Source organism: Perognathus longimembris, chromosome 17 (genome assembly GCF_023159225.1).
Source record: "Perognathus longimembris pacificus isolate PPM17 chromosome 17, ASM2315922v1, whole genome shotgun sequence".
NCBI lineage: Eukaryota > Metazoa > Chordata > Mammalia > Rodentia > Heteromyidae > Perognathus > Perognathus longimembris.
The window spans coordinates 27,780,804-27,796,187 of NC_063177.1; the positions used below are offsets into that span (position 1 = coordinate 27,780,804).

The window sequence follows — 15,384 nt, forward strand, 5'->3', positions numbered from 1 at the left end:
TTTGTTTTTGTTTTTCCGGTGCTGTCCCTGAGCTTCTTTTGCCCAAGGTTAGCACTCTACCACTTGAACCACAGCGCCACTTCTGGAATTTTTTTTGTAATTTATTAAAGAAAAAAGTCTCTTAGACTTTCCTGCCTGGGCTGGTTTTGAACCACAGTCCTCAGATCTTAACCTCAGAGTAGTAGGATCACAGGTGTGAGCTATCTGTGCCCAGCTGAGAGTTTGGATTTAAAAAAAAAGAGATTCAGACATGTTTTGAATTAAGAAGATTCTTAGTGCTTATATAAGTACTGCATCAAGGTAATTTTTTAAAATTGTATTTATCTATTTCATTGGTTGTGGGGCTTGAACTCAGGGCCTGGGTGCTGTCCCCCCCTGAGCTTCTTTGTGCTCTACTGCAGCACCACTTCTGGTTTTTGAATGGTTAATTGAAGATGAGAGATTCGTGGAAACTTTTCTGCCTGGGCTGGCTTTGAACCGAGATCCTCGGATCTCAGCCTCTTGAGTACCTAGGATTAATAGGTGTGAGCCACCAGAGCCTGGCTACATTTTTAATTTTTAAATAATCTAATTTGTTCCTAAATTTGACTTATTCCGAGTTCTTTGTTCCTAAGTATGCTGGATGAATGTGGATTGTTACAACATCAACCTTAGTGTTCTGAGTTAGATTTTCTGGGAGAAAAAAACTAATGTTTTTGTTATATTTTCCTTTGGGAAGATTATTTTAATTCTGTTTTATAATCTTTCTGAGTTTTGTCTTATTTTCATGATTGAACAAGAGAAATCAGTCATTTGTTGCTCTTTCTATCACATAAGATTGTAAAAGTATTCAAATACCAATTTACTAATGTACAAACGTAGCCATTTTTGTCTTATTTCTCATATTATAGTTGTTAGGAAAATGGAGGAGAATGGAAAAGGAATAGGCCTTATTGCCAGCGAGAGGCACAGACCTTCCAATGGGAGGTTGTGTGAAGGGGGTGAATTTGGGATCAGGCTTATATGGGGTCTGAGCAAGGAGGCAGAGTTTAATGAAAAAGCCCCTATGTATAGGAAGTTGGGGACTTTGTGGTTGGGCCCACAAAGGACTGTTTACATACCAAAGCAGCTCCTTGCATACCTGAAGTTTTGCCTGGTGCCTATATGGCCTGGGAAAATAGGGTGGGAATCAGTCCTTCAATAGTCACGGTAATGTTGAATTTTTTATGGCAATTTATAGTAGTTTCTTCTCTCTCTTTTCTCTCCTCTCTCTCCTTGGTGCCATTCCTGAGGGGCTTGAACTCAGGGCCTGTCTGATGTCCCTGAGTTTCTTATGGTCAAGGCTACTTGAACCACAGCCCCACTTCCAGCTTTTTGGGTTTCTTTTTGTCAGTACAGGGGTTGAGTCCAGGAAAACAACTCTACAGAAATAATCAGAATATACCCAACTGTTTATAGTAGAAGTGGTCAATAAGTAATTCTGAATTCATGTAAAATGTTAAAATTAAAAAAATAAAAGTGGGGCTGGGAATATGCCCTAATGGTAGAGTGTTTGCATCATATACATGAAGCCCTGGTTCAATTCCTCGGCACCACATACATAGAAAAGGCCAGAAATGGCGTTGTGGCTCAAGTGGTTGAGTGCTAGCCTTGAGGAAAATAAAGCCAGGGACAGTGCACAGGCCAAGTTCAAGACCCAGGACTGGCAAAATAAATAAATAATTTTTTAAAGAGCAAATCCTAATTACTTGAGAGGCTGAGACTGGGAAGATTTTGGTTCCTGATTAGCCCCAGGCAGAAAAGTCTGTCAGAAGAAGCTGAACATGTTGATGCATACCTTTCATGCCAGAGTCACAACTGGAAGCAAAAATAGGTGTTAATAGTTCAGGTGCTCACCTATGCAGTAAAAGGACCCTATATCAAAAAATAGAGCAAAAAGGGGCTGTTAGGGGTCTGCCTAGCAAGTGTAGGAAGTGTGAAACCCTAAGTTCATATGCTAGTGTCCACACTCATTCCCCCTACCCTCACCCCCTCAAAAAAAAAAAAAAAAAGGTGAGAGATGTGGCTCAGTGATAGACAGCACTTGCCTAGGAAGCACAGACAGATTTCAAACCACTACTGCCCATAAGGAAAAGGCCTAGAGGGCATTACAAGTAGCAGAGTTCTTGCCCTGGGTTCAATCCAATGGAACAAAAACAAAATAACAACAAATCTATAGGTCCAGTTAAGCTGCATTTTTAAATTATTATTATTGGGTTGTTGGTTTTATTTGCCAGTCATGGGCCTTGGACCCAGGGCCTGAGCACTGTCCCTGGCTTCTTTTTGCTCAAGGCTAGCACTCTGCCACTTGAGCCACAGCGCTACTTCTGGCCATTTTCTGCATATGTGGTGCTGGGGAATAGAACTCAGGACTTCATGTATACAAGGCAAGCACTTTTGCCACTAGGCCATATTCCCAGCCCAGCATTTTTTTTTTTTTTTAAATGAAGCCAGGAACCAGTGGCTCATACCTGTAATCTTAGCTACTCAGGAAACTCACATCCATGAGTCAAGAATTCTGTTATCCTATATCTGATCATTTTTATTAACCCATGCTGGTTTCTGTCAAAATAATGTCTACCACTTGGGTGTTGACAGTTAATTCAATTTTTCAATAAAGGAAAGTAGTGTAAGTTTTCATTCTTTTTAAAAAAATGAATGAGGTAGTATTTCCTTACACTAAGATATAAAATCCTGGTGGGCAGTATGAGTTGGAGCTGAATGATGGCCTTTTAAAAAAATGTCTTTGTTACAAAAACCTATAGAAATTAACTTAGATGGGGCTGGGAATATGGCTTAGTGGTAGAGTGCTTACCTTGCACTCTTGAAGCCTTGGGTTCGATTCCTCAGCACCACTTAAAACAAAAAGCCAGCACTTTTTGAGCTCTGTGGCTCAAGTGGCAGAGTGCTAGTTTTGATTAAAAAGAAGCCAGGGACACTGCTAAGGCTCCAAGTCCAAGCCCCAGTACTAGCACAAAAAAGAAATTAACTTAAAAAAAATTTTAGATCCCAGTTTTTGTGAAAGTTGAACTGTGATGATTTGCACCACTGTTGTGGTCATGTGAGAAATCACAAGGAAGTGTGTGCTGTAACAAAATTGCTCACTTCGTGGCCAACATGGAAAGAGGAACTAAAGGGGAGAGGTCCCCTTCAAGGCCCCATGACCCATTAGCACCCAAAAGAATAAACCGTCAATACCTAGGCTTTCAGGAGATATTTAAGTTACAAACTATAACAGAATGGTGACGGAGTGGAAGGCTAGTAATTGCTGAGTGAGATATAGACTTCCAGTTTAGTGGTTTTTTTCCTTCCAAACAATATTACAGCTGTGTTCGTAACTAATCAACTAATCAGGAGGCTGTGATCTGAAGATTTCGGTTTGAAGCCAGTGTGGGCAGAGAAGTTTGCAAAACTATAGCTACCAAAAAGCTGAAAGTGGAGCTGTTGCTCAAGTGGTAAAGTGCTAGCCTTGAGCAAAATACAGCTTAAAAAGAAAATACAAAGACAAAACAAACCAGCCCTACACATATACTGCAATTTTTTCACTGTAAATGAAGTCATGTTTGGCTATAGTCAAAAGTAAAGGTTTTTTTGCTTTAATAAATAATAGTTTTGACAGTATGTATAATTGATCAGAACCTACCCATTAATATATGATTTAATACACATACTTGTTTTTTCCTACCCTTAACTGAAGTTTTCTACATTCTTTTTGCTCTTGTTATTTTTGAGATGGGCTCTCACGTTTTACTTTGGCTGGCCTGTAACTTCTGTCATCCTGTTTGTGCTTCCCACTACAGCTGAGATGACATGCACCATCGTGCCCTGCTTTTTTTTTTTTTTGCCAGTCCTGGGCCTTGGACTCGGGCTGAGCACTGTCCCTGGCTTCCTTTTGCTCAAGGCTAGCACTCTGCCACTTGAGCCACAGCGCCACTTCTGGCCATTTTCTGTATATGTGGTGCTGGGGAATCGAACCCAGGGCTTCATGTATACGAGGCGAGTACTCTTGCCACTAGGCCATATCCCCAGCCCCCCTGCTTTTTTTTTGTTGAGATGGAGTCTCATGAATTTTGTCCTTTGGCTCAGGCTGGCCTGGAACCTCAGTCCTCCAATATCTCCACTTCTCAAGTAGCTGGGATTACAGTGTTTCTCTAGCACCCTTGCTGCTGTATTGGTAGATGAGCATTTTTATTGTAAACTATCCAGAGGTGTTTCCCAACTCATGATCATTATGTTTGAACTATATTACTATAATAAATACACATTATTAGGCTAACATGGGAGATTAATCTTGATATACAGAATTATTTCTAGGAATGTATAGCTTGAGTTTAGAACTTTATGCCATTATGATTTATGGAATACATGTATAAAGAGTAAATATTGAAAACTCTGAGATCATTTGAGTTTAAGCCTTATCACACTAATATTGTAAAACTTTTAATTAAAGATTCAAAGCTAGATAATATTTTACTGTTTGGATTACGTTTTCAAGCAGAACTATTTTTTCTTTAAGGTTTCAAGTACGCTCACCAACTTTTTTTCAAAAATGCCGGGACCAGCATTGGTATATTACTCAGTTGGAAGCTGCACAGGCTAGCTATATCCAACAAATAAACAATCTTAAGGAGGTAAGAAAAAGATGTTTATTTCTAGCTTAGTGCCTTCTTTTTGCCTGTTAAATTTGGAATTCGATTTTTGTCCTCTATGCTCTTTGAGTGAGGGGGAGGTTTAGAGTGCTGGAAGTGGCTAATAGATGAAGGAGAAAGATGAATAAATGTGTACTTTTGGAGGCTTTCATGTTAAGTACTGTTAAACTGCTTGGTCTGGGGATGTAGCTCAATGATACAGTGCTTACTAAGCATACACAATGCCCTAGGTTACTTCCTCAGAACCACTAGAAAGAAAAAGGTCAGCCAAACACAAAATCTGCCTCTGTTTTCTATGGTTTGGGCTGGTTATGAAAGAAAAATATTTTAAAAAAAAGGAGGGGCAGTTTATCTTGCTCTTACTTTTTTCATAAGTAAAGGGCAGGAGAAATAAAGGAGGGCTCAAAAATAGTTCTAGGAACATTGGATCCATTTTAACTATCCTCTGACAGTGCCAGGATTTGATCTAAGGGTCATATGCTCTCTGGTAGTCACTCTACCACTTGAGCTATATCCCTCGTCCTTTTTTTAAAACTTTAAATATATTTTACTGAGCTAATAAGTTCTGTTCTTCTTTTAAAAGAGACTTACCATTGAGCTGTCTCGAACTCAGAAATCAAGAGATTTGTCACCACCAGATAATCATCTTAGTCCTCAAAATGATGACACTCAGGAGACAAGAACTAAGAAGTCTGGGTCATGTTCTGACATGCTTCTTGAAGAAGGTCCTACTACAGCTTCTGTAAGGGAAGCCAAAGAGGATGAAGATGAAGAGAAGATTCAGAATGAGGATTATCATGTAATAATCAGATGATAATAGAAATAATAGGATCATGATTTTCAACATAAAATGTAGGGAAAGAAGTATGCTAGAACTGATGTCCATTGATTTTCATTATTTACACATGGACATTTTTTGATAAATGGTAATGTTTATAAATCACAAATAGGTAAGTCAAACCTTGTTTTTTCTTTTTTGCTGGTCCTGGGGCTTGAACTTAGGACCTGGGCACTATCCCTGAGTATTTGTGCTCAAGGCTAATACTCTACCTCTCGAGCCACAGCTCCACTTCCAACTTTTTGGTGGACAATTGGAGGTAAAAGTCTCACAGACTTTCCTGTCTGGGTTGGCTTCAAACCAGGATCCTTGTCTTGGCCTCCTGAGTAGGAAGGATTACAAGAGTGAGCCACTAGCACCTGGCTTCAAAGCATTTTACATTTTAAAATTTTAGTTTATTTTGAATAACTATATTCTATGAAACAAACTGATGTATATTCTAGAAACGAAATTATGATTTGTTAAAAGGTATCTTTTTGTTCACTGAAACTCTAGTATGTACTTAATTGTTAGATATATTTGTAGAATGATGTATGATTTGGGAAACTGCCAGGTTTTGTTCTAGCAAAGCCACCAGAATAAGAATTGAGGAAGTCTTTGGGGTTTGAGTTTTTTTTTGTTGTTGTTGTTGTCAGCAAGATTTTATGTTGTTACTTCTAAAATGAAGATACTTCAGTTTTATATTAAAATCAAGGAGGGGCTGGGAATGTGGCTTAGTGGTAGAGTGCTTGTCTAGCATTCATGAAGTCCTGGATTCAATTCCTCCGTACCATATAAGCAGAAAAAGCCAGAAGTGGCGTGGTGGCTCAAGTGGTAGAGCACTAGCCTTTAACAAAAGAAGCTCAGGACAGAGTTCAAGCCCTAGAACTGGCAAAAAAAAAAAAAAAAATTTAAAAATGAAGGCCAGTGAGGGAGGAAAATCAAGTTGATAGGATTAAGGCACTGGCACGGATAGGGTGATAGTAGGTATTAGAATGTAGCTTTGATAGGCTGAATAAAAGAAGTGATAGAGTTTGTAGGTCAGGTAACTGAAAGTAGGACATTTGTGCTTAAAAGAGTATTTTTTTCTGTGCAGTAGGTGATGGGCTTATTTAATGAACTTGAAGATGATTAAGGTTAGATAGTCATAGTTTTGAGATGCTGTTCTGTGAGGAACCTTATGGAAATCTAATATGGACTATATGGCATTTTTTGTTCATATTAAGGGTTACCAGATGAAACTGATAACCACAAATTAGTAGCTATCATTCACTGTAGTGTGATTTTTTTTTTTTAATGAGGTGATCTGTAGTATAGGGAGAGGGCCTGAGAATTGAATTCTGATAATTACATCATTCTTTGATGCTTGGTTCATGGCCGTGATAGGACTGAGTGGAAGCATTTGGAATAGAAAACTGTTTTCTTTGCCTTGGTCTAGCATGAACTTTCAGATGGAGATCTGGATCTGGATCTTGTTGGTGAAGATGAAGTAAATCATCTCGATGGAAGCAGTTCCTCTGCTAGTTCCACAGCAACAAGTAACACAGAGGAAAATGACATTGATGAAGAAACAATGTGAGTGTAAAGCCAATGTAGCATAGCTCAGGCTTACAAGGGAGGAAATTTCAGTTTTTTCTAGATAGGGTGTTTTTTTTTGTTTTGTTTTGTATTTTTGGCCAGTCCTGGAGCTTGAACTCAGGGCCTGAGCACTGTCCCTGGCTTCTTTTTGCTCAAGGCTAGCACTCTACCACTTGAGCCACAGCACCACTACTGGCTTTTTCTGTATATGTGGTGTTTGGGAATCGATCCCAGGGTTTCATGTATGCAAGGCAAGAACTCTACCACTAGGCTATATTCCCAGCCTAGGGTACGTTTTATAAACAAATTTAAAGATTATGTAAACAACCTGTTTCCTTCCTCTCATTCTGATTTCTAAGTCAAACTATTGTTTTGTTTCAGCATTTAAATTTAACATTGAAATGACTTTTTTTTGCTAGTCCTGGGGGCTTGAATTCTGGGTCTGGTCGCTGTCCCTGGGCTCCTGTTTTGCTTAAGGCTAGCACTCTACCTCGTGAGCCACAGCACCACTTCCAGCTTTTTCTGTGTTTGTTTAGAAATGAAAGTGTCAAGGACGGGCTGGGAATGGTTTGATTCCCAAGCACCACATATGCAGAAAATGGCCAGAAGTGGTGCTGTGGCTCAAGTGGCAGAGTGCTAGCCTTGAGCAAAAAGAAGCCAGGGACAATGCTCAGGCCCTGAGTCCAAGGCCCAGGACTGGCAAAAAAAAAGAAAAGAAAAGAAAAAAGAAAGTGTCAAGGACTTTCTTGCCTGGGCTGACTTCAAACCTTGATCCTCAGATCTCAGGCTCTTGAGTAGCTAGGATTACAGGCGTGAGCCACCAGCACCTGGCTTAAAATTACATTTTAAATGTATAAAATATTCTGTCTAGGGGCTAGAAATATGGCTTAGTGGTAGAGTGCTTGCCTTGCATGCATGAAGCCCTGGGTTCTATTCCTCAGCACCACATAAACAGAAAAAGCCAGAAGTGGTGCTGAGGCTCAAGTGGTAGACTGCTAGCCTTGAGCAAAAAGAAGCCAGGACAGTGCTCAGGCCCTGGGTACAAGCCCCAGGATGGGGGGGGGGGGGGAAGAAAATATATACACACACACACACGTATATATATAAATATGTACGTTTGTGTATCTGTTCCTTTAACATGGATTTATCCCTCAAATCAATCTTTTGGCTGTATTAGGGATTGAATTCTGGGTCTTGAGCTTGCTAGGGAGGTATGCTGTCTACTATTTGAGCCATACTTCTTGTCTTCATTATTTATTTGTCTGTTTATGTAGTTAATGTGCCAGTCCTAGAGCTTGAACTTTTATTTATTTTCCTGCAAATAACATTTTTTCAAATAGATGAGTAAAGTTCCATTTTCTTGATCCACTCATCTGTTGTAGTCCATGTAGGCTGTCTATGACTTGGCTATTGTGAATAGAGTGACAATGAAATCGCATGTATAAGTGTCTACTGTATCCTGACTTGTGATCCTCAGGGTAAATGCCCAAAAGTGGTATTGCTGGATCATAGGGTAGTTTTTTGAGGAATCTCCAAACTGCCTTCCAGAGTGGTTATGCTAGTTTACATTCCTACCAACAGCATAATTGGATTCCTTGTTCCTATATCCCTACCAGCATTTGTTATTATTTGTATTCTTGATATGCTGGCCAATCTTACTGGGGTCAGATGGAATCTCGTTTTGATTTGCATTCCCTTTATGGCCTAGGATGGTGAAATTTCCTCATTTTTCTGTTTATGGGCCATTCTTACTCTTCTGTGAATTCTGTTTAGCTCCTTTGTCCATTTATTGTAGTTTAGCATTTAAAGAATGTTATTTAAAACAGGCAGTGACTTTAAAGGATTGGGATCTTTCACTCAAGAGTTGTTATCTGGAGATAACAGCTAGGTTATGTTGTCTATAAATAGATCTTTCCTTTAATTGCTAGGTAAGAATATGTTTAAGTATACCACAATTTAACTGTTTACCCATTGAAGGACATTCTAGTTCTGGGATATTATAAATAAGGCTACTTTTGAAAACCAATGTAAAGTGCTTGCCTCGTATACATGAAGCTCTGGGTTCGATTCCCCAGCACCACATACATAGAAAATGGCCAGAAGTGGCGCTGTGGCTCAAGTGGCAGGGTGCTAGCCTTGAGCAAAAAGAAGCCAGGGACAATGCTCAGGCTCTGAATTCAAGGCCCAGGACTGGCAAAAAAACCCACAAAAAAACAAAAAAAAAAGTATAAATATCAGTGTAAGTGTACATTTCTCAGAGATTCAGACAGCTGCTAGAATTTGATTCCAGTTGCATTTTCAGTTTTTAAGGGAATGTCAAAGTGTTCTAGACATTATTTTACATTCCTTCCAGTTTTGTTTAAGAGACCTCATTTCTATGGTTCCTTAACAGCATTTGGTATTGTTAACTTTAGTTTTAGTTATTTGATTAATATGTAGTGATATTTCATAGTTTACTATCCACTATTATAAAGTTCATTGAGGTGCAACAGATTCAAATATTTGTTGTATTTTTGCTCATTCTCAGGTCTGGAGAAAATGATGTCGAATACAGCAACATGGAATTGGAAGAGGGAGAACTTATGGAGGATGCAGCTGCTCCTGAACCTCCAGGTACAGAAGCAAGGCCCAAGAAGCCATTCTATCTTTTCTCTTTGGTCTGTTCTAACTTACCATATTTACTATTGGTACATATTTTCTGTTGTACATGGTTCAGGGTACTAGAAGTACTAAATCTTAGTCCCAGTAATGATGTTTAAAATAATAATAAAGGACACTTACAAACTGCTCATATGTATTAGGCACTCATTTATGAGATAGGTAGATTAGTTTATTTTGAGACAACACCCAGTTATCTTGAAACTTATGGTTCTTGGCTCTTTAGGTGCTGGGATTACAAGAAGGTATCACCAAACCTGATTAAAACCTACCTTTTATAAGTATAGAAACAGATAACTTGGGGATATGGCTCAAGTGGTAGAGCACTTGCGTAGTAAGTGCGAGAGCACTGCAACAAGAACAAAGAAAAAAAAGAAAACTAATGTTTAGTAATAAGCAATATTTATTTATTACATAGAAAAAGAGACTTGGGTGCCTTGATTATATAGAATGATCTAAATAGAGTCATGGTCTTAGAAAAGGATATTTAGACAGTTTATTTTGAGGTCAGAAACACTTGAGAGATTTAGTTGCCTGTCACATAGCTATAGAGTACAGCATGAGCCAAACCTGGGCCCATTTAGCCACTACTGAGAAAACTGAACACTGCATCAGGGTATTGGAATTTGAAATGACCTTGGGCATCAAGGTCTCATCAAAGTGCTCATTTTCTAAAACATTCTTTTTCCTGGGGCTCTCTATGTTTGGGAGGGCCTATATGCTATATTGATTTGTTTCTGGCTACTTTTTGGCTAACTAATCTTTAACAAGTATAGCCATGTCCTTAGTATTCTGTTCTAAATACCCTTTGACTGTCTTTAACAGGGAGACTGAAATTTCCAAATGTTTACACTTTGCTTTAAATCTCAGTTTAATTCCACTTTTAGATCATGGCTTGGCTCCTGAGGAGTTAAAAGTATCCAAGTACCTCCTTCTATATTATGTTTAGCAATTTCTTTTTGTGTGTGTGTGTGATGCTAGTAGGGCTTGACCTCAGGGCTTAAGCATTGTCTCTTAGCTTTTTTGCTCAAGGCTAGTGCTCTATCACTTGAGTTACAGCTCTGCTTCCAGCATTTTGGTGGTTAATTTGAGATAAGAGTCTCACCAATTTTCCTGCCTGGGTTGTCCTGGGATCTCAGCCTCCTGAGTAGCTAGAAATATAGGCACCTCGCTGCTTAGCTATTTATTACATATACTAAGTTATCATCACTCTTAAATTTTATCTTTCATAAGGCCCTAGGGCATGGACTTAGTTGAGTGAGGTCTTTTACTATTTAATTAGCTATGGCAAATCTGTCATCCTAATGAAAGATGCTAATAGTGGAGGAGGTGGGTTTGAAACATCTAGACCTCTAGTTTCTTTTCATCTTCTCTCTAAATTTTGAAATGAACATTTTAAAAAAATATGGCAGGGGGGCTGGGAATGTGGCTTAGTGGTAGAGTGCTTGCCTAGCATGCATGAAGCCCTGGGTTCAATTCCTCAGCACCACATGAACAGAAAAAGTTGGAATGGCGCTGTGGCTCAAGTGGTAGAGTGCTAGCCTTGAGCAAAAAGAAGCCAGGGACACTGCTCAGGCCCTGAGTTCAAGTCCTAGGCAAAAAGAAAAAAAACAGCAGGGAACAAAAACTAACTTGGAGATGACGTAGGGCAGAGTACAGAAATTGATTTTACTATGAAAGTCTGCTCAAGTCCTGTCACCTATAAACAATTAGGATGTTAGATTGTCCATTAAGATGCAAGAGGTCAGTCCTAATACAGAAGCCAGTTCTCTTACTCCAATTTTTGTAGCCATAACAAGACTCTTGGGACTGGCTAAATTGTAAAAAAAACAAAAACAAAAACAAAAACCCAAAAAGGAGATCATGATACTAATTGTGGGGGCTTAGAATTCCAAGAAAATAGCAGGTATCTGCTTGTTTTCTGGTGAGAATCTATTGCTCTAGCTCACAGCCAAAAGCAGAATGTTGTGCAAGCATATGATATTCAGATGAGACATAAGGGGATAACCTTACTACAACTCACTTTTTGATGGCATAATTCAGATCTTAAATGTCCCCACAAAGTACATATATATAAGGCTTAAGTGTCATTCCAATATTGTGTATTAGTTCATTGACTCAGTTTCAGGGGAAAAATGTAGTGTCTTTGAGCTAGCCCATGCATGACTTATGAAACCTTGCAACAATGTATCTTATTTGAGGACTAAAAGGGTATAGCAATACAAGACTTCTTTTTTTTTTTTTTGCCAGTCCTGGGCCTTGGACTCAGGGTCTGAGCACTGTCCCTGGCTTCTTTTTGCTCAAGGCTAGCACTCTGCCACTTGAGCCGCAGCGCCACTTCTCGCCATTTTCTGTATATGTGGTGCTGGGGAATCGAACCCAGGGCTTCATGTATAGGAGGCAAGCACTCTTGCCACTAGGCCATATCCCCAGCAATACAAGACTTCTTTAAAAAAATAGAAACTTACACAACAAAATGACATAAGGTTTTTCTCAAAATATATATTTATTTCAAAGTACCGGTTTTTATATCCTTGTAGGTACCAGGTATTGAGCTGTTCAATGGGTTTATAATAATGAATGGGTGTCACTTTTCCTAAGGGAGAACTCAACATTGATAATTTCTAGACTTTGTAGTTGTATTAGGAAAGGTTAACATCAAATGTAGATAGTCTCATTGGTAATAGGTGAAGAAAGGCTTTAGGAAAGAAATGATGCCTGACAGTCTTGAAAAATGAACCAAGACTTCATTAAAGGAATTTAGGATTGATAGATGAAAAAGCAAAGGAATACTAGGCAGCAGACAGCATTGTATTTCTTGAGGATTTCAAATAATTGAGACTTTAGTTTTTATGACTATGCTGAACCAGGTAAATAAGGATCAAGATACAGAAGCCTCATTGGCCAACTAATCTAGGCTTTATTCTGTGACCCACCAAGTCTTGAAAAAGGAATGTGATTAGATTGTGATGTAATGGAAAATGTGGTAATGGTATGTAAGACAAAGAGATTATTTACAAAACTGCCACTATCCTTGGAGGAGGGAAAATGAATAGGGCCCCAAATAAGGCAACTATTAAGGATGGAGCAGTCTTTTGAAATGTTCGTGAGTTAGAATAATACTTGGAGTTGGTGGCAATTCGTGGATGACTTAGGTTATGTCCTTAGATAAGAGCAGAAAATAATATATTCATTTAGATCCATGTTGAGTTTGAGAGATTTGAAGGCATTTATTCACATCTTTGTTTCTAGACACGTATCTGATTACATAGAATCTTCAAGTGTGCATTCTAGCCTATATATGTAATATATGGGCTGTATATATTTATATACATATATAAATTTTTATGCTGGTTACACTACTCAGAATACATGAATTAATTTAAAAATACTCAGCTTCTTTCATGAGGGAAATGCAAATTCTGTGTGTGTCCTTGTCCTATTGTGATCTCTGGGGTTTATATTTCGTGGAGTTTGTTGAGCATTTTGAATGAGGAGATTAATACCTTTAATCATACTTGGGGATTTTTTTCAGCCATTATGAGTGTGTGTGCCTGTGTGCATGTGTTCTGGGGCTTGAACTTGGGGCTTGAGCAACACTGTCCTTGAGCTTTTTTGCTCAAAGCTAGCACTCTACTTGAGCCAGAGCTCCATTTCTGGCTTTATTGGTATCTAATTGGAGATAAGAATCTCACACATTTTCTTGCCCAGGCTGGCTTTGAACTGTAATTCTCAGATATCAGCCTCCTGAGTAGCTAGGATTACAGGTGTGAGCCACCAGCACGTGGTATCCATTATTTTTTCTGATGTTGTGTCTCTTTTTCTCTTCTCTTGTGCTTCCCTTTAAGAGTTGGAACACTTACTAGGATTCTAAAGGTTTTGTTCAGTTTTCTTGTTTTTAGGAAATGACCGTTAAAACCATAGCAACATGCCATTGCACCCTGGTCATAGTGGTTAATGTTTTATTGTTGCTCAAGGCTAGTGCTCTACCACTTGAACGACAGCGCCACTTCCAGCTTTTTCTATATATGTGATGCTGAGGAATTGAACCCAGGGCTTCATGTATAAGAGGCGAGCACTTTACCACTAGGCCATATTCCCAGCTGGGTTAATGTTTTTAAAGCTGGCAGTACTGACTGTTTAAAGCATATGGAGACAGAAACTCTCAACTCTGCTTTAGAGAATGAAAATTGATACTACATGGGTACACTGTGGGGCAATATGGAACAAATTTGAATATTGGCCTCCCTATGATGTATTATTCCCAGTAGAACCTTGAGCTAATGTTTGCCAGCAGATTTTTTTAAGAACATTTAGGAATAAGGGAAGAACTATGGATAAGGTGACACTGATAAAAGATATATTACAGTCATAAATTGACATGTTGACTTCAAGGCCCTTTGTACAACTATTTAAGAATATAAAAATGTTCAAAAATGTAAATCAAGAAACAATTTTAGATTGGCATTTTTATTTTTAAAGGAATTAATAACAAAGTTGAGGATGTGAACACGTAGCCTGAGAATATTGTATAAGACTGCAGGGCTATGAACATCACACTACTGCATACATGCACTGTACTGAACTCAAGTGTGATTTTTTGGCAGTATTCAACTAGTTTGGGACAAGAAAAGAAGATTCTGACACTGATTTTGGTTTGTTTTTATCTGTCATGGGGCTTAAACTCAGGGCCTGGGCACTGTCCCTGAGCTCTTTTACTCAAGGCTAGTGCTCTACCACTTTGAGCCACAGTGCCACTTCTGGTTTTCTGGTGGTTAATTGGAGATAAGTCTCATGGATTTTACTGCCCTGGCTGGCTTGACACTGATTTTTGTTTTTGTCTGTCCTGAGGCTTGAACCCAGAGCCTGGACACTGTCCTGGAGCTTCTTTTTGCTCAAGGCTAGCATTCTACCAACCTGAGACACAGCCCCCCTTCTGGTTTTTTCTGTGTATGTGGTATTGAGGAATTGAACCCAGGGCTTCATGCATGGAGGCAAGCACTCTACCACTAAGCCACATTCCCAACCCTAACTTTTTTTTTGGCCAATCCTGGGGCTTGAACTCAGGGCCTGAGTACTGTCCCTGGCTTCCTTTTGCTCAAGGCTAACACTCTACCACTTGAGCCACAGCACGACTTGTGGCTTTTTCTGTTTTGTGTGGTGCTGAGGAATTGAACCTAGGGCTTCATGCCTGCTAGGCAATCACTACCACTAAGCCATATTCCCAGGCCCCCCCCCCCCAACTTTTTAAAAAATTACTATTATAGTTTTTTATTTTTTGTTTGTTTTTTTGCCAGTCCTGGGGCTTGGGACTCAGGGCCTGAGCACTGTCCCTGGCTTCTTTTTACTCAAGGCTAGCACTCCTATCACTTGAGCCACGGCGCCATTTTTGGCCTTTTCTGTTTATATGGTACTGAAGAATTGAACCCAGGGCTTCATGAATGCTAGGCAAGCACTCTAGCACTAAGCCACACTCCCAGCCCCCCCAGCCCCAACTTTTTAAAGTTAGAAAGTTAGCTCTGGCTGAGCAATTTTAGGATCCATGAGATAGCACTTGAAAGTACCAGTAATCTAATTATTTCTTTATTTTTAAAAAACTATTATCTTTAGTTGTAAAAAGGTGGTACAATATAACAAAGCTATTTATGACTACAATGCATCTTG

General features: G+C 39.1%; 1 protein-coding gene across 4 annotated transcripts in view; it reads left to right on the forward strand.

Annotated features, from left to right (window-relative positions):
• Trim37 (tripartite motif containing 37) overlaps positions 1-15,384 on the forward strand; it is a 94,882-nt gene that overhangs the window by 36,816 nt on the left and 42,682 nt on the right. For all 4 annotated transcript variants that reach the window (XM_048367097.1, XM_048367094.1, XM_048367098.1 and 1 more), the window contains exons 14-17: positions 4,535-4,649; positions 5,251-5,466; positions 6,923-7,059; positions 9,590-9,675. In XM_048367097.1, coding sequence (XP_048223054.1) covers positions 4,535-4,649; positions 5,251-5,466; positions 6,923-7,059; positions 9,590-9,675 — 554 coding nt within the window. The remainder of the gene's footprint in view (positions 1-4,534; positions 4,650-5,250; positions 5,467-6,922; positions 7,060-9,589; positions 9,676-15,384) is intronic.